Genomic DNA, 24,006 nt, shown 5'->3' with positions numbered 1-24,006 from the left:
ACCGATTTCAACCAAATTTGGCACGCATAGCTACAATGCTAATTCTACTCCCTGTGCAAAATTTCAACTAAATCGGAGCAAAAATTGGCCTCTGTGGGCAAATGAGTGTAAATCGGGCGAAAGCTATATATGGGAGCTATATCTAAATCTGAACCGATTTCAACCAAATTTGACACGCATAGCTACAATGCTAATTCTACTCCCTATGCAAAATTTCAACTAAATCGGATCAAAAAATTGGACTCTGTGGACAAAGGAGTGTAAATCGGGCGAAAGCTATATATGGGAGCTATATCTAAATCTGCACCGATTTGGATGATATTTTGCAAGTTTTTCGAGACTCATAAAATATTTGTATGTACGGAATTTGAGGAAGATCGGTTGATATACACGCCAATTATGATCAGATCGGTGAAAAATATATATGGCAGCTATATCTAAATCTGAACCGATTTTTTCCAAAATCAATAGGGATCGTCTTTGAGCCGAAACAGGACCTCGTACCAAATTTTAGGACAATCGCAAATTCTACTCCCTGTGCAAAATTTCAACTAAATCGGAGCTAAAAATTGGCCTCTGTGGTCATATGAGTGTAAATCGGGCGAATGCTATATATGGGAGCTATATCTAAATCTGAACCGATTTCAACCAAATTTGGCACTCATAGCTACAATGCTCATTCTACTCCCTGTGCAAAATTTCAACTAAATCGGAGCAAAAATTTGGCCTCTGTGGTTATTTGAGTGTAAATCGGTTGAAAGCTATATAGCGAAGCTATATCTAAATATGAACCGATTTCAACCAAATTTGACACGCATAGCTATAATGCTAATTCTACTCCCTGTGCAAAATTTCAACTAAATCGGAGCAAAAAATTCGGCTCTGTGGGCAAATGAGTGTAAATCGGGCGAAAGCTATATATGGGAGCTATATCTAAATCTGAACCGATTTGGCTGATATTTTGCAAGTTTTTCGAGACTCATAAAATATTCGGATGTACGGAATTTGAAAGATCGGTTGATATACACGCCAATTATGACCAGATCGGTGAAAAATATATATGGCAGCTATATCTAAATCTGAACCGATTTTTTCCAAAATCAATAGGGATCGTCTTTGAGCCGAAACAGGACCCTATACCAAATTTTAAGACAATCGGACTAAAACTGTGAGCTGTACTTTGCACACAAAAATACATCAACAGACAGACGGACAGACAGACGGACATCGCTAAATCGACTCAGAATTTAATTCTAAGACGATCGGTATACTAAACGATGGGTCTCAAACTTTTCCTTCTTGGCGTTACATACAAATGCACAAACTTATTATACCCTGTACCACAGTAGTGGTGAAGGGTATACAAATATGGGAAACATTTAAATCTGAAGCAATCTTAAGGAAACTTCGCAAAAGTTTATTTATGATTTATCGCTCGATATATATGTATTAGAAGTTTAAGAAAATTAGAGTCATTTTTTCAACTATTCGACTAAGCAGTGGCGATTTTACAAGGAAAATGTTGCAATTTTGACCATTTTTGTCGAAATCAGAAAAACATATATATGGGAGCTATATCTAAATCTGAACCGATTTCAACCAAATTTGGCACGCATAGCAACAATGCTAATTCTACTCCCTGTGCAAAATTTCAACTAAATCGGAGCAAAAAATTAGCCTCTGTGGTCATATGAGTGTAAATCGGGCGAAAGCTATATATGGGAGCTATATCTAAATCTGAACCGATTTCAACCAAATTTGGCACGCATAGCTACAATGCTCATTCTACTCCCTGTGCAAAATTTCAATTAAATCGGAGTAAAAGATTGGCCTCTGTGGTCATATGAGTGTAAATCGGGCGAAAGCTATAAATGGGAGCTATATCTAAATCTGAACCGATTTCCACAAAATTTGCCACGCATAGCTATAATGCTAATTCTACTCCCTGTGCAAAATTTCAACTAAATCGGATCAAAAAATTGGCCTCTGTGGACAAAGGAGTGTAAATCGGGCGAAAGCTATATATGGGAGCTATATCTAAATCTGAACCGATTTGGATGATATTTTGCAAGTTTTTCGAGACTCATAAAATATTGGGATGTACGGAATTTGAGGAAGATCGGTTGATATACACGCCAATTATGACCAGATCGGTGAAAAATATATATGGCAGCTATATCTAAATCTGAACCGATTTTTTCCAAAATCAATAGGGATCGTCTTTGAGCCGAAACAGGACCCCATACCAAATTTTAGGACAATCGGACTAAAACTGCGAGCTGTACTTTGCACACAAAAATACATCAACAGACAGACAGACAGACAGACAGACAGACAGACAGACAGACAGACAGACGGACGGACATCGCTAAATCGACTCAGAATTTAATTCTAAGACGATCGGTATACTAAACGATGGGTCTCAGACTTTTCCTTCTTGGCGTTACATACAAATGCACAAACTTATTATACCCTGTACCACAGTAGTGGTGAAGGGTTTAAATATTGCATACATACCTATGCATAAATAAAATTTTCTACACATGAGATTATATGAATATTTTTTTTTTAAGTTGAATATATATGACTTTCTATATAAAAATATATTTACGAAATTCGCGATGTACTCGAAATTAGCTTTAATATGAGTACCATATTGCTTAGATGAGAAAGGGTAAAATTTTTGATGGCCCCGGGACCCCTCCGGGTCGATGCTTATGAAGTTTTTTTTTATGTATTCTAAATATACACTTTATTACCTATTATTTGGATAACATATATATTACTTTATATGCGTTGGGTACTAAATCCAATATAAATAATAAAGAAAATTTTAGGGTCCCGTAACTCCGAAAATACGTCTTGCCTCCAAAAAATGGTATATGCCAATAAACACAGGATGAGCGTTTTTCAAATGCAACAATTTTTCAGTTTGAGGGTAAATATAATTTTCAACATAAATTCAACTTGACTTGAAATAGCTCATCTTCAATACATCTTCAAATTGTTGGCGAATGACTTCCCATTTGCCAAAATGTTGACGAAATCTTTGAAAAGGTGTTGAAGATAATATGAGAAAACTTTGACAAAACACTACCCTAAAATGCAACGAAAAAACCATCCCAATAAACACAAACGTTTGAAAAATGCTAAATATCAACAGAAAATCGAAGAAAATCGCGTTCTCAACAAAAAACAGACATTACCCTCAACAGTGAAATTCAACACATTAGCAATAATATCTCAAGTGTTATCCTCAAATTGAAATGCATCGCTACTCAATAATTTGTCAAACAATTTTCGATACTAGTCAAATTCAAAATTAACATCGTTGCAAATACTTTTCAACCTAAATTTGTATGAATGATATACCTACCCACTTCAAATTGAAAGTCAAAGCCAAAATTCTATGAATTTTGTATAATTTATTTATTTTCATCAAAATAAAATATATAATACACTACACTACATAATACACTACAATACCAATTGATAAATAATAATCTTATTAAACATATCAACAAATAAGAACAAAAAAAAAAAAAAACAAACAACAAAACTTTAAATATCTTAAACATCACTTTTGCATTGATAATTCGATTTCCTTCCTTTTGGTGTCATAAAACAGCATTAAAACTTATTAACATGCGGGTAATTTGAAATTAGGAACGTATTGAACCGCGTGTTAGAATAGATTTCCAGCAGAAGGAATTCACAAAATATCCATTTTAAACTGATAATAGCATATGAATTAAACTGACGATGTGCTGCACATTTTCATCCAGAAGTTTTTTGATTTCAACAATTTGTTGTTTTTAACAATTTTAATTGGTTTGTAATGTTTCTGGAAACTTTTTATTGTCGATAAGCCACTCATTTTTCATTGGTCAGCTTCTTAATGTTTGCAAGAATGTAGCATTCAAAGATTTTAGTTTTCTGCAAAGAGATTTAAATTTAGTGACTTCTCTAAAGTGTTGATTTAATTTTTCATATTGGCGTACCAATTATTATAAACTATTTGAAACAGTTCCAGTTAATTGTCCACCATTTTTTCACCGGTCAGCTTATTAATGTTTTCAAGAACGTAGAATCCATAATTTTAGTTTTCTGCAAAGAGATATACATTTAGTGACTTCCTTAAAGTTTTATTTCATTTTTTATTTTCACTTACCTATTTTTATAAACTATTTGGTTATTTGTCTAAAATTTTCCATTTTTTTATTTCTTGCAATTGACCACGAACTTCGTTGCACAAATAAGTATTGAAAACCAAGGCCGTAGCCAGGATTTTAATTCGGGAGGGGGGGTTCAACTTTAAAAAAAAAATATTCATATAATCTCATGTGTAGAAAATTTTATTTATGCATAGGTATGTATACAATATTTTTATAATATTAAATTGAGCCGACGGGCTTTTTGGACAGCAAATAAATCAATGACTTCTTCAGTCGGCACATTTATTCGGCGATGAACCGACATTAATGCCAATCCTTTGAGTCTACTCTCGCTAGTCGAATTTCTAAGATACGTCTTTAATCTCTTCATTGTTGAAAATGAACGTTCGAATGAGCACGTAGTAACTGCAGGGATGGAAAATGCAGTACTATAGTACTTTTTTCAAAACTTTTTCACCCCGGTCAGTACCGTAGTACCCCCGCGAATGATTTAGTACCATTTGTGTATATATTTTTGAGTCGATATCAGATTTATGGTACAATAGCTTTGACAAAATATTTTAATATTTTGAGAAAGTCTTTATCAACCTTATTTGCTAATAGTCTTTTACAAACATGGCAAAACAGACATGTTCATGTGGGAAGAAAATCTCGATTTTGTAAAAGACATAGTCAAAAACAGGATTTTATTGAACTTCAAGAATGTTTTAGTCGAAAAATAAAGAATGCGATTCTATATTATCGATTTTTTATTTCGGTAAAAAATGTCAAAATTTTATTTCTATAGAAAATTTTGTCAAAATTTTATTTCAATTGAAAAATTTTTTTCTATAGAATTTTTTTGCAAAATTTTATTTCTATAGAAAATTTTTGCAAAATTTTATTTATATAGAAAATTTTGTCAAAATTTTATTTTCTTTAAAATTCAGTCTCTTGACAATAATCTTCCAGTGAAATTTTTGTTGAAATTTAGTAAAAAGTACCTTTTAGCTCAAAAAATACCATTTTTGTACTTTCTTAAAAATTGTATTTTCCATCCCTGAGTAACTTGCAAAGTAACCAACATTTTTAAAAGAATATGCACGTTTGGAAATATCTCTTTATTGCTTCCATCGCTGAATTATGCAGGTTCTTTTCGCAGGTTTTGCGCCATTTCATTTACAATTGTGTGTTTGGCTGTTTAGTTGTTGTTGTTATGGCCAAACATAGCAAGTCATGTTCACAAAAAGAACAACAAACAAACATAAAAAGCAGAAATGCATTTTCCAAAAATGAAATTTGTGGTGCGAGAACAAAAACAATTTGTTTTTTCGACCGTCGTTTGACGGGCTTTTCAACTAGTATTCTATGATTTGTGCAAGTTTTATAGGTACACACAAAAAAATTTTTTGATTTCAATCACGAAAATCACGGATTTAATCAGTTTTTTAATTGAAATGTCTTCAATCACGAAAATGATAGTACCAATCACCCATTTTGATAGAAAACCGACACGATTTTCAATTAAAAATTTAATTGACTTTTGTCACGGAATCAATTAATTGTGTGATTGAATCAATTAAAAACATGATTGATTTTTAACATAAAACTCAATGACAGTTTTAATTGAATCAATTAAAGTTTTAATTAATTTCGCAACAAAAATCAATCAATTATTTGATTCATTCATTTAAATAATTAATTGAAATTGGCTATAAATTTCAATCAAAAAATGTATATATTGCGACCCCAAAATCGTATTTAGTTTTATTTTAAATAAAAGAAAATATGTGTTTCTTATAAAACATATTTATATTATTTTTATTTTATTTGCAAAATATTTTATAAATAAATTTACAAAATATAGTTTTGCCTAATAACTAGATCATATGCACCTGTCGGTGTTTAAGCATATACTGTTTGTTACAAAAGAAAACTAAACTATTCAGTTGTCGTAAATAAGAAGAAAGAGAAAAAAGAATAGGTAATAACACATATTTAATATTTTATTATTTTTTGAATTATGCAATAGACAAATAAATTTGGTTCTTGTCATTTGTGTTCTGTTCTAACATAACTTACACATACAATTACTATCAATAACAACTATAGGGTGAATAAATAAACTATATAAATCATTATCTTCCTTATAATAATAACCATGTCAGCATGTTCCTTCTAATATGTAGATGCGCCAAGATTTCCAATAAATCAGCAGCCTGTAAGCTAAATTAGTTTTTCTGAAAGTAAACAGAATAATTCGAATTTAATTTTGTTCAATTAAAACTTGATTTTGTTAAACATTACCTGCATAGAATATCAAGTTCAATTCTTAGTTCCAGATTGCAGGTTTATAATCTTCTTTTGCAGTTGTAGTCTTTTAGCATAAAAAGGTGTATTAAGGAGCTCGGTAATTTCATTTTAGTAACAATTTCTTTCCAAAAGTTCCACACATTGAAATCGTCTATTAAAATTTGAACCAATCAAAGACAAAAATAATGGCAAAGCAATGTAATATTTGGTATTATATTGATGATACTTTGCAAATTCTGGAAATAGAAAAAATATAAATGGAAAATAAATATTTTTATTATTTTCGGATATTTTTCATATTTTAAAATCCAAAAGAAAGAACTTTTTTACCATTACATAATTCAGCTCATTAGTTTATATATCAGATATACTGCTCTCTACTTGGGTTCAAACTGGAAAAGGCAGGTAAAAATGCAAAATGCAATTTAATGCCAACGCTACTTCGCAACTTCAAGGTTAATCTTCCAACAAACTCATACCGGTTTTAAGAAAACTGTGAGTGTACCCAATTTTTGATTGCAAACATATTCTTATATATTTGATAAAAGGATGGAGTTGATGGGATTAATTGGTAAATTTCACGAAATAAAATTGGTCACTAAAAGAAATGAATAAAAAATATATTATTTTAGTCCGTTTAATGTAAACAGGATTCAATGGAAAACGGTATTCACATTTCACAATTTCTTACCTTTAATAAACGTAGATTGTTTTCCATTTTCACAATGCCACAAAACACAAACACAGGTAATTTCAAATGCGTTCTCTCATATATATTTTTTTTCAAACCTTTACCACGTGGCCATTTGTTGTTGCACACTTTATTTATTTCAACCCTATGCTATGCACACATTTTGAATGCAGCAGACAAAATGTCGCCAATCATGTTTTTCAATTTACACGAAAAACAAAAACCCAACCGTTCGTTACGAGTTACTTCCACAGACTGATCTCTCCATTATACATTGTTGAATAAATACCCATTCTCTTGTTCTCTTTTCGCTCTTTCCATTGCTCAAAATTATTCAATTTCAATCACAAAGGTGATTAGATCAATCACATGTGTAATTGGAAACGGAAAAATTTTCAATCACGTTTGTAATTGAAAATTATTTCCGAATTGATTAACAAATTGATTGAATCAATTAATATTTTAATTGGAAACGTAACAAATATCAATCATTTTCTTAATTGGTTTTTATTCGGATTTGATTATATTGTTACGAATTTGATAATTATAGATATAAGTTTATTTAAATTAGTTTCCGCTAATTTAAAATTTAAAATTGTAACGATAAAATTTCGCTATCACTTGTTGGAATCATCTATTCATTTTCTAGTATTTTCCTGAATTTCTTTTATGTTCTTTTGTTTGCTTACCGAAATGTTAGTTTTTACTCTCTCATAGAATAACAACCCCTTTGCTTTGTTATTTTGCTTTCTCATTTCATCTCATTGTCTATTGTCATTGTTGTTGTAGTAATGCGAGCATATATCTATGTGAGTGTGTATGTGTTTGGCAGCCACCAGACGAATTACTTAATGGTCGTAGATCCTTCTAGCATTGTCTAAGAATGTTCTGGCGTTGCCAGAATATTGTAGTGCTACCAGAATGTTCTCGTATTGCCACACCGTCATATATAAAAGCGCTCGCATGCTGCTAACGAGTCAGTCTTAATTAAAGCGTCAAACGAATAACTTCAGTGTGAACGAATTGTAAAGTGTGAAGTCATAGTAAATAAATTGTAGATTGTCGTTATTTAAAAGAACTGTGTTTTAATTGTCGGGTAATTAAAAACGCCTAAATATAAAAACGTAACAATATAATTAATTGAATCAATTAACATATTAATTGAATCTGTTTCCAAATTCAATTAAGTGTTTAATTGAAAAAATTTTGGTGATAATTTTTTGTGTGTACGCGTTTTTCAAAATAAAACCTCCAGCTTTTCTTCAACATCTTCGATAAGATTTTTCTATGCAGCTAAAAATATATATTTATTTATATAAAAATATTCATTCATTTCGGGGGGGGGGGGTTTGATCCCCCTCATCCCCCCCCCCTTGAATACGGCCTTGTTGAAAACCACATATATTACATTTTGTGTTTAGAATCGAAAAGCTACACGCTGGCAAAAAATTGGACAAATTGGAGCACTTGTACTAAAGTAGATTTAAGCCAAGTTTTAATATCTTATTGTGTGTGAAACTTCGAACAAAAAAAAATTGAAATTGATTTTCAATTCGAAAACCGAGCATAGTACGTCGCTAACTTCATGGATGTACTATCTTCGCGCAGGTTCTTATTGAATTGACACTACCTCTCCGATTTTGTTATGAACGGTATGCTAATGTTTAAATGTTATTCTGGCAATACTGTTCCAACGAACAATAAATGAATTAGGCAATACTGTTTGTTGGAAACACGTCACAAACGTCATTTGCTTATTTGATTCCTCATAAAAGTTGGGTTTCAACTTAAACTCCAGTCGAACTAAATGTATAACATACATAAACATGGTTGGAGGCGAAATAATTAAAGTCGTGGATCATAAACAAATAGAAGATCTTAAAGCAGATTCGGACGAACAGTACAACCCAAAAGTTTTTCGGAAAGGAGGCTCCCCAAGTAGTGGACGGATAGATGATCTTGTGCAGTATGTGGGTTTGTACGTACGAAATCCCATTATGCTAAGTGGCGTAGTATTACCTTTTGTTCCTTTGTATTTGGGAACTTTCTACTTATGGATTTCCTATGGGGTCCAGGAACATTATGAGGCCGGTTTGGTAGCCATTGCTGTAATTGCTTTTTTGCATATATTGACACTGCTTTGTTGTTATTGGAGCGTTCACGTTCTAGCATTCCTTAATTGCCGCAAGGTGAAGATTCCACGTGAGGGTGTATTGGCTAAAGTTGTTCCTACAGAGAACAATGGATCATCTGAAATTGTACCCATAAAAAACACGAAACTAGAAAATGGCCAGGTGACATACTACTTCCTTTTCCAAAAAACAAAATATATTTGGGACGATGAAAAGGCAACATTCAGAGGACTCGAATTTCCAATCAACGTAATGCTGAAGCTCTATAGCAAATCACGTGGACTTGAATCTGAGGAATCGATTAAACTAGCCAAACAAACATATGGCATAAATGACATGGAAATGGTTATTCCAGAGTTCTTTGATTTGTTCGTTGAAAGAGCAACCGCTCCGTTCTTCGTATTTCAAATATTTTCTGTTGGTTTGTGGTGCCTGGACGAATACTGGTACTACTCACTCTTCACGTTATTTATGTTAATAGTTTTCGAGTGCACCCTTGTCCAACAACAATTGCGTAATATGTCTGAAATTCGTAAAATGGGCAACAAACCATACCTGCTCAATGTATTTCGCTATAACAAATGGCGGACACTTCCTTCGAATATGTTATTGCCCGGCGATTTGGTATCAATCATTAGGTCGCAATCTGAGAACTTAGTACCGTGTGATTTAGTTTTATTGCGTGGAAGCTGTATTGTCGACGAGAGTATGTTAACAGGTAAGTAATTTAGTAATTTGTTGGTTAGAAGTAGATCTCTTATTCATTACCTCAAGACTATGACTAAATTTCTATAATAACATCCTACATCATAGAGCAAAACTAGAATCAATTAATGTGTTTCACCATAAACGAGCTCGCGCTACAATTGGTTAGAAGGTATATCACTCGAAGATACAAAATTAAGGTGTTATTAGTTCTGTGGCTTGGTGCTAAAAGGGCCAATGTCAATATTTGCTGTTTTGAGTTAATCATTGCATTAGATTTCTTTTTTGCTCTGTTTCATAATTATAAAACAGTCAATATTAAATTTTACCCAGAAGGGGTTAAAAAAGCGTAAAGCTGGCCAATGTCATTATGAACTCATCTATAAAACTTAATTCTAAAAGGGCGAATGTCTACTTTGGCCCTTTTATAAACGTCAACTGTGGACATTTAACCTTACCATCTACCAAACGATGGGAAGAAAATCATCTTCTATATGCTACGTGTGGAATGAAACAGTGGTTGTTGTAGTTAAAATAGTTTTTGTTAAAAAATTCAAGTTCAATTATCTCAAAACTGAATATTTTGACATTGGCCCTTTTAGCACCAAGCCACAGAGTTATTCGTCTACATTGAAGCAATTTAACTCACCCTTTTATAGGGCCTTTCAAATGCATATATACAAGATTCTCTATATAAATAGAAATAGATATCAATAAAAAATGTTCATTTATCTCTGTCCAGCCAATAAGTTGTCAAAATGGGGTCAATGGTAAATACTATGAAAATGTGGTACAAGCTGGTAATGTGGTATAGCAGTTTTTTCCCTATCTAACAACATACGATTAACTATATATAGGGTGAGTGCATGAACCAAATTATGAACCAAAACCAATATAAGATATAGAACGCAAAGCTGTATGTGGAAATTGTCAAATTTGGGAATATCTTATATTGAATTTAATTCATAATATTTATCTTTGACGCAATTTTCACAACTTATTTTTGCTGGACAGAGATAAATGAAAAAGATCAGGTTTATTTATGCACATCACTTTTTTACATCCACGTCATAGGTGAATCTGTACCCCAAATGAAGGAATCTTTGGAATCACTGGATAATCTCGATACCGAACTTGATGTGGAGGGCGATGGTAAGCTTTTCGTATTATTTGGTGGAACTAAAGTCGTACAACACACGGCGCCGAGCAAGGATGCTATGCGAGCCCCAGATGGTGGGTGCATTGGATATGTTATACGGAATGGATTCAATACATCGCAGGGAAAACTTCTGCGCACCATATTGTTCGGTGTGAAACGTGTGACTGAAAACAATCTGGAAACATTTGCCTTCATAGTTTTCCTTATGATATTTGCTGTTGCTGCTGCCTCATATGTTTGGATCAAAGGGAGTGAAGACCCGGAGCGTAATCGATATAAGCTCTTTTTAGAATGTACGCTTATTTTGACTTCGATTATACCTCCAGACTTGCCTATTGAATTGACCTTGGCTGTGAACACATCCCTAATGCAATTGTCGAAACTTTTTGTATTCTGTACTGAACCCTTCCGAATTCCTTTTGCCGGCAAAGTACAAATTTGCTGCTTTGACAAAACCGGCACTCTAACATCGGACAACTTGATGGTGGAGGGAGTAGCAGGTCTAACAGACGATGCTGCTATTGTTCCAATGGATAGGGCTGAAGACAATACAATACATGTTTTGGCAACATGTCATTCGTTGGTGATGTTGGATGATGGATTAGTTGGCGATCCACTGGAAAAGGCAACGTTGACAGCTGTAGATTGGAATTTGACAAAACAAGAAAGTGTGATACCTAAAAGAGGTAAACTAAAACCATTGCGAATCTACCAACGTTTTTATTTTTCATCTGCTCTCAAACGCATGTCTGTTTTGGCTGGACATTTGAGTCAATTCAGTAACGATGTACATTATATAGGGACTGTTAAAGGAGCTCCAGAAGTTTTAATGGAAATGCTGAAACAAGTTCCCAAAAATTACGAAAAGGTTATATCCAGACTGTGACTATGCAATCAAGATCACCATATTTAAAATTTTATTTTTAGACATTTTTAGAATATTCTCGCCGTGGAGCTCGCGTTTTAGCATTAGGTATTAAGGAATTTGGAACGTTAAGTCCACAACAAGTTCGTGAACTCAAACGTGAAGACGTTGAATGTGACCTGACATTTGCAGGATTTGTAATCATATCTTGTCCTATGAAACCAGATTCGAAAACGGTCATAAAGGAACTTATACAAGCATCACATAGAGTGGTTATGATAACGGGTGATAATCCATTAACAGCATGTTATGTTGCTAAAGAGCTTAGATTCACCCGTAAAAAATTGCTTATTTTGACGCAATCGAAGAAGTCAAACTGCTGGCAATGGATGTCGATAGATGGAGAAACGTGCTTCGATATAGATAAAGATTTGAGGAAAGTATTGTTAGATTATGATTTATGTATAACAGGTGAAGGGTTGCAATATCTAAAAGATTTTCAATATGGAAAACTCTTAAAAATATTGCCTCAAATTACCGTGTGCGCTCGTTTTGCTCCAAAACAAAAAGAGTTTGTTATAACTACTCTAAAACAATTGGGTTTTTGCACTCTAATGTGTGGTGATGGTACAAATGATGTCGGAGCTTTAAAACATGCTAATGTCGGTGTGTCCTTGTTGAGTAATGTACCAATTAAGAAAACTCTGGCTGTTACACAAACACCATCAAATACATCAAGTTCTTCAATCGATAATACACCATTGGCAAATAACACTATCGTGGCGCCAGCTGCCCAGAGACCATCAGGAAGAAACTCAAACATCGCCGGCAACCGTCAAATGAACCAAGATCTTTCACCAAGGGAACGAACTCTTCAATTAAGACGAGACCAACAAGCACAAGTCCAAGCGCGATTACAAAACGTTTTGCGCGAAATAGACGAGGAGCAGGTATCTATTGTTAAGCTGGGTGATGCAAGTATTGCCGCACCGTTTACAAGTAAATCTTCTTCAATTATTTGTGGTTAGTAAATTTACCAAATAGATAAACAAAATCATAGATATAAATGTGATAAACATTTTGTTTGCTTTTATTTCAGTCAACCATATTATAAAGCAAGGTCGATGCACATTAGTTACCACACTCCAAATGTTCAAAATATTAGCGCTCAATGCTCTTATATCAGCATATTGTCAATCCGTTTTGTATATTGATGGCGTTAAATTTAGTGACACTCAGGCCACTTTGCAAGGACTTTTCATAGCTGCATGTTTTCTTTTCATTACGCGATCTAAGGTGAGTATATGACAGGTGAAAATCACTCCGGATATTCAAACGAATATATTTATTTTGAAAGTATGATTATCAACACAAAATGCATTGAACTCATACATATTTCTAGCAGGTGAAAATTATTTCAGATACCGTTGTGTCAATTATAATATTCAAAGACAATTATAATATTCAAAGACAGAAGCTATTGTAGCTTTGCAATTTTCATTCAGATTGCCGAACATTTGGTAAGGTTAGGTATAGTGGCGACTAATTTTAGTATCACTTAGACTATTCATCCCATTGCCATATCACATGCGGTCAACTTCTGTCTTATTAAGGAGTGAAGCCAGATTTTATGTTTAGCTCAATGATAAGGGACCTCCTTTTTTATAGCCGTGTTCAAACGGCGGTGTAGACACTTAGAGAAGCTTTGAAAAACTCCGAAATATCACCAGCATTACTGAGAGGATATAATCCACCGCTGAAAAGCCTTAAAGCTTAACGAAACCGAACTATTTAATACTACAGGAAGCTGTACGACAAAAACGACAGAAACTACTACATAGTGTTTTTTCAATAGTTATTGCTGGGGATTTTAATAGTAATGTCCTCATTGATTTCAGATTTGTCGATGCTATGTTATCATTAGGACTCTTTTCTGTTAATAATACTACACCCAAACATTATACTTCCACTAACGCAATTTTACTGGACCTTTGTTTTTTTATTAATGATTTATCGAATATACTTTTGTATGATCTGAACTCTCAGTACCTTGCTTTTCACGTCATGACCTTATTTTCTTGATATATGACTATCGCCTGGATGTCAGGAAACATTCTGCCAAGTTTCGTGATTTTAAGAATATTAATTACGATCTTCCGAATGTTGAGTTCGAGTGCATTGACTGGAGTTTGATTTATGGTATGGCGTCTATCGATGACTAACTGAGTTATCTTGAGGAAAATATAGTTAGGCTTTACGATATAGCCATTGAGGAGTAAGACTATATGGCCTATAAATCGACCTTGGTTTACGCATCAGGTTGCAAATGCCTTAAGAGTGAGGGATGTTGCCTACAGGAGGTGGAGGAGGTATAGAACTCCAGAATTACGCGGTGAGTACTATGATGCAAGGAGAAAGGCTTATGACTATATAAAGGAGGCTAAGTCTGAGTAATATATGTCTAAATTTGGTGATGCCGTTGGATCAAGGCGAATATGGGGCTTGATGTCGGTAGAAAGGATACTTATGTGAATGATGGATCAATTGATGTTGACGATATTAACGCGAAGTTTTTGGACATTCCCATGTGGGACGCTGATTCCTCATTCTATGATACGGCAACCGTTGTTTTTGATAATCGCTTTGAGTTCATTGGAGGAGATGCATGTCCTGGAAAGTATCATGTCCATTAACTCCTCCCCTTTATTACCTTCATATTTAGTAGGATAATAACCAATAGTTATTATCCAAGTAGGTGGAAGGAAGCACGGATAGTTCCTGTACAAAAGATAAGCGGAGATTACAGACTCATAGCGATTCTGCCGTTTCTTTCAAAGGCTCTTGAGCGTGTGTTGCGGGATCAAATGGATGAGTACTTGCATACAAATGCCTTGTTAACGGACTCACAGTCTGGATTTCGGGATAAGAATAGTTGTATTACAGCCCTTGTTGACGTGTCGGAGGATATCAGGCGCTTTATGGATGAAAGGAAGTATGTGTTGTTAGTGCTTTTAGTGCTTGATCTTCTCTTCTCCCTATGCTCTAATGTAATGTCTCACCTAAGCAGGTGAGACATTGTCGGATGCGAATGTATGCAGATGATGTTCAGTTATATATTGGGTGCGAACCGTCATCAATTGGTAGTTGTGAGGCTTTATTGAATGAGGATCTTGGGAGGATGTCAATGTGGGCGGCAGCCAATGGCCTTACTATTATCCCAATAAAATTTAAGTGTTTGGTAATTAAAGGGCGAACAGTGAGGTCTAGAGTGCATGTTGACATAAGGATAATCAGACGATTGGGATAGTGCAGCGTGCCAGAAATCTTGGGGTAATGTTCAACAGCACTCTGATGTTGTCCGACCATATTACTGCTATGTGTGGGCGTGTATATTCAATACTTAGGACACTATGGCAATTACGACGTCGTACTCCGTTAAGAATAAGGGTTATCTTAGCCAAATCATTCTTGATGTCCATTATGATTTACGGCTGTGAACTTTTTGCTAAGTGCGATGCCCTAAGCATGCAGAGAATGAATAGGACGTTCAATAGCATTACTCGCTACGTATATGGTATACGAAGATATGACAGTGTTTCAGCTTTCTCTTAATTTAATTTTCTTAATTTAAGAGTCCTTGTTTTCCCGCATAGGGTTATTTATAGTGGTCACCCGGTGCATTTATTTCAACGCCTGCGTTTTTTGAGATTTAATAGAAGAAAAAGATTAATTTTGCTTCGTCATAGCTGTTTGGTCTCTGAGTGGCAATTTTTTATTAACTCCATCCCTCTGTGGAACTCACTTATCCAATGTATAAATAACGCAGATGCCTTTAAGAAAACTGTTATCTCGTTTTTGAGTAATAATTAAACTAGTATCTATTCTCATTTTTTTGCTCTATATTGTTTGCGAACTTGTTCTAATTGTTAAAATTTGTTTTCGTTTTTATGCAATATGTACCTTTATTTTTATGCAATATGTACCTTTATTTATACCTTTCCTTTATTTGTTATAAAATTTTCGTTTAATTTTTTTTTTTCTTTTTCACTATTTTCAATTTTAATATTCTTCATCCATTATCTGTTATGAAAAATTTTATTTTAATTGGTTTTTATTTTCTCCTCTTTTTACAATTGTCAAAATTAAATTTTTTTCTCCCCTTATTACAATTGCCAAACTTAAATTTTAATAGTGTTTTTTTTTCAGTCTATAATCAGTTTTCCAATATAATATATTAAGGTTATTTGCTTATAGATCTATTTTAATTATTTTTTTTATGAAACCTACTTGAAACTTACATAATATTTATTTAATTGTACATTATGATTTTAAACTTCCCAAGCTGAAATATGAGACTTTCGTGGTCTTGTGCATGGGACTGCCACCTTGTGCATGGGACTGCCACCTTGTGCATGGGATATTTTTAATACTGTGTGTTTTTCTTGATCAATATTTTTTAATTTTTCCTTTTTATAGCCTTTGAAGACGTTATCGAAAACTGCCCCATTGCCAAATATATTTAATATGTACACAATTTCAACAATATTGTGCCAATTTGCCGTACACTTTACAGCATTATATTATTTAACGCAAGAGGCGACAGCCAGAGCCCCTCCAAGGTATGAATTCGATTTCTTTATATTTACATATATGCAATAACTTCTTTTGTAGAGAGGGTAAAGTGAAATTATACATCGATATGGATCCTGAAGAAAAGCAAAAATTTGAACCAAATATAATCAACAGTACCGTATACATAATATGCTTAGCGTTGCAAGTTTCTACATTTGCGGTGAACTATAAGGTTCGAATTAAAGGCCAGAGTACTATGTTCGGTTTTCGAAAATCAATCACTTACATGTAAAAACAGACATATTCTTGTCAAATTACGACCAAGTATACTTTAGAAAGATCATACACATCAGTTGAGTGAAAATTAACAGCGATAACTTCAATGCGAAACTTGGACATAGTACCGACATCACTATTTTGAATATTACAATTGATTAACATGTATTTATTTTCCAGGGACATCCTTTCATGGAAAGTTTACGAGAGAATCGTTTATTGCTTTACTCTATCTTAATATCAACCGGCTTAGTTCTTATGCTTGCTTTGGGGTTCTCTCCCGAATTAACCAACACCTTTGAGATAGTAGAGTTTCCCAACGATGTAAGTATTTGATATTAATGCATTCGAATTTTTACGACCAAATTATGATTTACTTATAATTACAATGACATAAAGGCATTCTTGGACAAAGATAAATAAATAAAGGCATTTGAATTTTTAATCCATTGAAAATGTAACTATATAAACCATCTTTGTCCAAGAAAGCTCGTATAAAATTTAGTTCGCAGTGGTTAGTTTTTATGCATTTTTTTATTGTGAAGTATTGGGAGAGTTTAGTACTTTTTAAGGTTCAAACAAATATATATTTATATTTGTATTTGTATAAAATTAATGTAGAAAATGTCTTTATTTCTAAGAAGAATTGGAAACGATATTTCCGAATTTCAGACAACAATCCATAACAAGCCCCCACGACATTCGATATCGATTTCTTAATCGTATCGAAAAAATTGTCGAGTTTGGATCACGGCATTTGATCGAAATTTGATGCAATTTCTCTAGCATTGCCAACAGCAAAAAAACGAAGCAGAACAAAATGTAATGCCAAAATTAATGCAATATGGATATCTCATTTTACATTCTTTCTGATTGGAGGATGAGATGAATATAATATGACGACAAATAAGGGATAAGAGTACCCATTGTCATTGGTGGAAGTTCATGGGTTTGAAACGGTGTGCTTGTTAGTAAGTCAACTTTTTGCAGGCTCAATTGAAGCGTTATGTTGTCATGGTATGGTACGGACACAGTGGTTTCAAATCGCTTTTTTGGAAATAATTCTGCAACTTTTGAACGGATAAAGATATCAACATTATTTTTTCTTTGTGTGAAAGCTGAGGTGTGTTCCTCTAAGTTTGCACATTTGTGTGTCCACGGGCTGACCTGTTGAAAGTTGGTCACCTCGGGGGGTATACAATTTTGTTTTAGCTGTTAATTGTGTACCTATGTGCTTTAAGGTGAGTATTAAGTTCGAGTTTAGCCGCTAAATTTCAGTAAAGTGAAAACTAAATCAGTAAAAAAAGCCATAAAATTATACATATTGGTTGCAGATTTCATTATAACATGGGGGAATATCCCAAAGCAAATTGTCACAAAGTTTGTATTCCTTAAAATGGATTATTAAAGAAAAGTAATCGTGAAAAAATTACGATTTTAGCGGCTAAACTCGAACTTAATACCCACCTTTAGATTAAAAGTTGTAAAGACCACAAATTAGAATTTCAAAAAAATATAGAATTTTGACTATTTTTTTTTTTTTTGAGAAAGGTACATACATTGTTTCTGTCGTAACATATTTTTTATAGATTTCGCCCAATGTTTTTTTTTACTTGTTTCTTATAGAACACCAAATAAGGATACGTTTTAAGCTTTTATCGGCCAATTGAGTTTTTCTCATCCCAAAATCACCAATTTTTCAAAAAGAAAAAATTTTGTTTTCTAAAATTCTCATTTGGTAAGACACCGATTGCTAAAAAAAACCCATGTGTTCACTAACTAACTGTAAAAGGTTTCAATATCCTACCAGTAAACAGCTGAGAAATATGCAAATTACAAAAAACTTACGTTTTTTAACATATGCCCCCACTTTGGGGATTTTTGATACAAATTTTGGGAATGGTACATTAATCTATATTTCTTAAAACAATTTTCCCTGCAAAAATCAATAAAAATCCAACAGTTTCAACGCTCACGGATGGACAAATATTGTCTCTAATCTCAGTAGCGCATGTTTGGGGGTTTCAAATACTGGGATTTCTTATGCGCTATTCTGTAGACTGGGATACCACACTCTTTTTTTTTTCATGTGTTTCTGCTTTCGTTTCATAGGTGGTTATTGCATTTCTTACCATTTTCGTAGAACACGTAAGAAAATTTTGAATTTCCTTATAGGTTTTGCCTTCCTTTACAAGCTTTTTTTTATAAGATTTCTCTTTTCAGCTGAACAATGGTTTAAAATAGATTATTTTATTATTTCGAAATATTAAAATAGTAGTAATTCATTACTATTTAAAACAAAAAATCGAGAAACTTTATGTTAGCGCTGGTATTATTGTGACCGACGCTTTTCTGTAATTACAACAACTGCAACAACAAATCCATATTGCTACTCAAACAAGATTTGCTGTCATTCATACTTACGGTACATACAGTAATGACAATTAAAATATGTACTGTAAGAAAAATATTCACTACAATGTAAGAACGTAATGAGCACTGCTAATATTTTGACCGCAACTGTATTTGGCGTGAAATCATGCAACAATTCGAGTTAAAACTAACATATTTGCTACTCCTATATGGCGAAAACGATGTAAAAAGCAAGTAAAAATGTTTTACGATAACAAATTACCAATCGAAAAACTTGTCGATCAATAAAACTCGATATCGACTGCCGTGATCCGAAAAATTTAGATTTCGATCAAAAATTCTCGATATCGAATGCCGTGATTAGCCCCCAGTTTTTAAATGTTAAATTAAATTTTGCAGCGTTGGCATAATTAAAGTCTTCACTTTAGAGATATTAGTTTAAAATTTTTAATTTTTTTTGTTGCCAATATTATGGAGAGGAGTCGAAATATTTGCAATATTTATTAAGTCATCCCAGTAAAATTTTGAATTAATTTATAGTTTGTAATCAACCATAAGGGTCGACCGAAGTACCAGCTTTGTTTAGTAATTGCTGATATTTATGTTTCAATATAAAAACTATATTTGATGTATAAAAGAAAGCAATCTTGAAAATACGCTATTACAAAACGAATAGGTTATATCAAGTCGTGATGCACCTCGTTTTCCTCTTGGTGGTAAATTATCTATTTTAAGTGATAATACCCCGTAGCAGTATTAGTACGGTATAAAAAGTATTCATCGCATGTCAAAATTTCTGGACTTTTTCTACCCTCAAGAGCATGTCCTTACAAACAGCTTCAGATATGGGTTATAAAAAGATTAAAAGGCATTTTGAACCATAGAGTCTTCAATACAACATTAAAAGCATTCAGAAAAATGTAATTATATTTAAAGACAATTCGTGTTTCGATTTAGAGAAATAAACTATTTCGGTCGTGCCTTCCAAAATAGTAGATATTATTTTTTTATATTAATATTTCTAAATTCTATTTCTATTCTTTTAGTTCCGGCAGGTACTAATATTTGTACTATTAGCAGATACTATAGCTGCATACGCTTTTGACAGAATTTGTTCATTCCTTTTTGGTGAGACTAGAAGAAAATCAAGTGTATTGAGCTGTTGAACAAAAATATTTCAACGATAACAGCTGTAAATCTTTTATATCAAATAGACAAATAAGCGGTAATGATATTTATATTAATTAAATATTTATGAAGAGGACCGTGATTTTCTTGATTCATTTATTCGATAGTTTCAACTATTATGTTTTTGATAATTTAATAAGGTATGTATTGTAATGCAATGTTAATCATATTTGCATTGCAGGTTCTGTACAAATAACTAACGTTTATAAGAAGATTTTTTTTATGTAAATTTAAATAAAATTGTGTAGGTTATTAATGAAATTAAATTTAGTGAACCATTATCAAACCAATTATGCATCTTTATTTTTTGTAAATGAAGGCATTCTTTTAAAAATGAAGGTAAATGAAACATAAAATGCATATCAATTACGTCAAATTACACTAGTTTACACTGAAAATTTACATTTGATGAGAGGTGACTTTTCACAGCAAAAACTCTCATTACCCGGTAATCTTGTAAGTACCCAGCAAAAACTCTCATTACCCGGTAATCTTGTAGGTAAGCCTATTTAAAAATTAATAACCACTTATTAATTGGCATCGCTTCGGATTACATTTACATACGCATGTCCTAGAAGGAAAGTACTTCTCCCCAGGCATACATTCGGCCATAAAATAAGTAGTGCATTTAAAGCATATAATCACCTAATATGTAATCACTTATTCGTAGATACACCAAAATTTGCAAAATAGCCACTTATTGTCTCAGGCAACCAAATCTCGAAAATATTGATTTCAATTATTTATTTTTATTTTATTTATTTTATTTCTATCGCCGATTACAATGGAAAATATGGCGAGTAATGCTGTAATAGGGGCACTACTTGAATAGAAACGAATATTGTATAAATAAACAACAAATTTAATAAATAATATAAATAAGATTACACGCAAATTAATTTCACACTTAAAATAGAAATAAATGTAGGATGTTTAAGGGAGTTGGATTCGTGAATTACGTTATAATATATCCAAAAGTCAATTCACATTAGGTTCGAAATCTACTAAAAATGGATTTTAAGTCACTTTTTTATAAGGCAAATGTGAATGAGGTATACGAAAGCATTTATTTAAAACATAATATGGTAATGTCATTAACTTAAAACACAATTATGAAATATTCGTGTTAAATCATCATGATTTATTCTTTTTTAATATGTTTGGTTGTTGCGAATATTATACATGCATTCAAATTATTAATCATTTATTTATTTTAATTTAATCTGAAAATTTTTGAAATTACTTTGAATTCCAGTCTTGATATTGAATCTCTATTTTTTTGTATCTCATACTGGCATCTCTAATACTAATATCGTAAATAGGGCTGTTTTCTTTTTGCACTGGATGTAACATTTGTATGGGCTATCCAGAACATCGTTGCACTGGTGTTCTATCCAGAACATCTCATCAGTGCAATTCGCGCCGATATTGCCAGATTGTATTTGGATAAAGTGACGCTTCTTCGATTCACAATAGCAATTTATTGTGACTATTTTATCGAAAAACATGAAATTCAAAGTGATACCATAGACCAAGGAAGGTATAGACAACGAAAGTGAATTCACAGCCCTGTAGTTTGTCTGCACACCGTAGATGGCTCTTTTTCGTCTGCAATTGAGTGATTTTTAAATTTGGCTTTAATTTGTTTTCTTTCGTTTGTTCTTTTGATGAAACACCAAATATTGGAAAAACATGTAAAACTCTATACATTCACATCTTTTTTGTAATGCAAATTGACTGATTTGTACGGTAATTCTCGTTTTCCAAAAAGAAATTGAGTCACTTGACTGCGCAATTGAGTGGAATGACTGCGCACTGCAAATAAACAACACCATGGTGAATTATCAAGGTATGTCTCTATTTTAATTGGTCTATGGTGATACAGTGTCATAAATAATCGCAGCAGTAAATGTTTATTACTAATTGAAGCATTTCATACATTAACCTCCATATTCATAAAAGTAAACGTAAACTTTAAACTTGCTATTACCATACAAATTCCTTCGATAAACTATCAGTAAATTATTATGAATATGGGCATAAAAATGCAAGATTTCACTTCTTTTCTATGGTTGTCATAGACCAATTAAAATAGAGACATACCTTGATAATTCACCATGGGTTTGTTTATTTGCAGTGCGCAGTCACTCCACTCAATTGCGCAGTCAAGTGACTCAATTTATTTTTGGAAAACGAGAATTACCGTACAAATCAGTCAATTTGCATTACAAAACAAGTATATACAGCAGTAAGTTCGGCCGGGCCGAACCTTAAATACCCACCACCATGAACCAAATATTAGGGTTTCCTTTGAAATTTCAGTAGGGCTTGAGGACTTGGGGACACTTCCCGAAGATAAATTTAAAGATTTCACCTATGAGGACTATATCAGATTCTGGATTTATAAGAACCATTTTTGTTTGAGTTTTAGAGGAATCATTAACATCTCTTGTAAGTGTGCAAGAAAATTATAAAATAACGTCTTGATTTGAAATCTTAAATCTGTAGAAGTAAAATCTGGAAATTTTACATTGAGTTTCAAGCAATTTTCATGATCAGTGCGCCTTCTACATCCTCAAGAAGTGAAGTCGGTCTATATGGAGGCATTACCAAATGGACCGATAGAAACTTAATCCGATACACGTTTTTGTGAGTCTAAAATACCAGAATATTTACAATTTCAGGCAAGTCGGATAAAAACTACGGTTTCTACAAACCCAAGGAGTTAGATCGGGAGATCTTTCTTATGGGGGCTATACTAAAATATGGACCGATACTCACCGTTTTCGGCACACTTCTTTATGGCCCGAAAATACCTCTAGATTTCCAATTTCAGGCAAATTGGATAAAAACTTCAGATTCTAGAAGCCCAAGAAGTAAAATCGGGATATCGGTCTATATGGGGGTTATACCAAAACATGGACGGATACTCACCATTTGTGGCACACCTCTTTATAGTCCTAAAATACCTATAAATTTCCAATTTCAGGCAAATTGTATATAAACTACGTATTCTAGAAGCCCAAGAAGTAAAATCGGGAAATCGGTCTATATGGGGGCTATACCAAAATATGGACCGATACTCACCATTTTCGGCACACCTCTTTATGGTCCTAAAATACCTCTAGATTTCTAATTTTGGACAAATTGGATAAAAACTACGATTTCTATAAGCCCAAGACCCCACATCGGGAGGTCGTTTTATATGGGGACCATACCAAAACATGGGCCGATACTCACAATTTTTGGCACACGTATTTGTGGTCCTACAATACCTCTAGATTTCCAATTTCAGGTAAATTGAATAAAGACTGCGGTTTCTATAAGCCCAAGAAGTAAAATCGGGAGATCGGTCTATATGGGGGCTATACCAAAATATTGACCGATACTCACTATTTTCGGCACACGTATTTGTGGTCCTACAATACCTCTAGATTTCCAATTTCAGACAAATTGGATAAAAACTACGGTTTCTATAAGCCCAAGAAGTAAAATCGGGAGATCGGTCTATATGGGGGCTATACCAAAACATGGACCGATACTCACCATTTCTGGCACACCTCTTTATGGTCATAAAA

At 33.1% G+C, this 24,006-nt stretch overlaps 1 protein-coding gene and 2 long non-coding RNA genes across 3 annotated transcripts; 1 reads left to right on the top strand and 2 right to left on the bottom strand.

The window, feature by feature from the left end:
• Positions 1 to 3,405: 3,405 nt before the first annotated feature.
• On the bottom strand, positions 3,406 to 4,531 carry LOC142223748 (uncharacterized). The gene is made up of 3 exons (XR_012718886.1): positions 4,172 to 4,531; positions 4,002 to 4,107; positions 3,406 to 3,936 (listed from the first exon to the last, which is right to left on the bottom strand). It is a non-coding gene; the product is annotated as an uncharacterized LOC142223748 (long non-coding RNA).
• Positions 4,532 to 5,947: 1,416 nt separating this feature from the next.
• On the bottom strand, positions 5,948 to 7,421 carry LOC142223745 (uncharacterized). Its single transcript, XR_012718884.1, has 4 exons — positions 7,159 to 7,421; positions 6,798 to 7,065; positions 6,462 to 6,703; positions 5,948 to 6,394 (listed from the first exon to the last, which is right to left on the bottom strand). It is a non-coding gene; the product is annotated as an uncharacterized LOC142223745 (long non-coding RNA).
• Positions 7,422 to 8,883: 1,462 nt separating this feature from the next.
• Positions 8,884 to 20,510, top strand: LOC142226031 (endoplasmic reticulum transmembrane helix translocase). Its single transcript, XM_075295886.1, has 8 exons — positions 8,884 to 10,008; positions 11,070 to 12,022; positions 12,082 to 13,042; positions 13,119 to 13,315; positions 16,496 to 16,638; positions 16,691 to 16,823; positions 17,048 to 17,191; positions 20,287 to 20,510. Exons 1-8 carry the CDS (start codon positions 8,985 to 8,987, stop codon positions 20,404 to 20,406), a joined length of 3,675 nt encoding a protein of 1,224 aa, XP_075152001.1. The 5' UTR covers positions 8,884 to 8,984; the 3' UTR covers positions 20,407 to 20,510.
• The last annotated feature ends 3,496 nt before the right edge of the window (positions 20,511 to 24,006 follow it).

Source organism: Haematobia irritans, chromosome 2 (assembly GCF_050003625.1).
Source record: "Haematobia irritans isolate KBUSLIRL chromosome 2, ASM5000362v1, whole genome shotgun sequence".
Taxonomy (NCBI): domain Eukaryota; kingdom Metazoa; phylum Arthropoda; class Insecta; order Diptera; family Muscidae; genus Haematobia; species Haematobia irritans.
The sequence above is the reverse complement of the archived record's forward strand: the minus strand, read 5'-3'. Positions and strand labels throughout refer to the sequence as shown.

Bases quoted from the DNA above. Each gene is read 5' to 3' on its own strand.
- LOC142226031 (XM_075295886.1), top strand. From the start codon at position 8,985: ATGGTTGGAGGCGAAATAATTAAAGTCGTGGATCATAAACAAATAGAA. The intron at 10,009-11,069 runs GTAAGTAATTTA...TCCACGTCATAG, and splicing joins CGACGAGAGTATGTTAACAG to GTGAATCTGTACCCCAAATG. The intron at 12,023-12,081 runs GTTATATCCAGA...TTTTATTTTTAG, and splicing joins TTCCCAAAAATTACGAAAAG to ACATTTTTAGAATATTCTCG.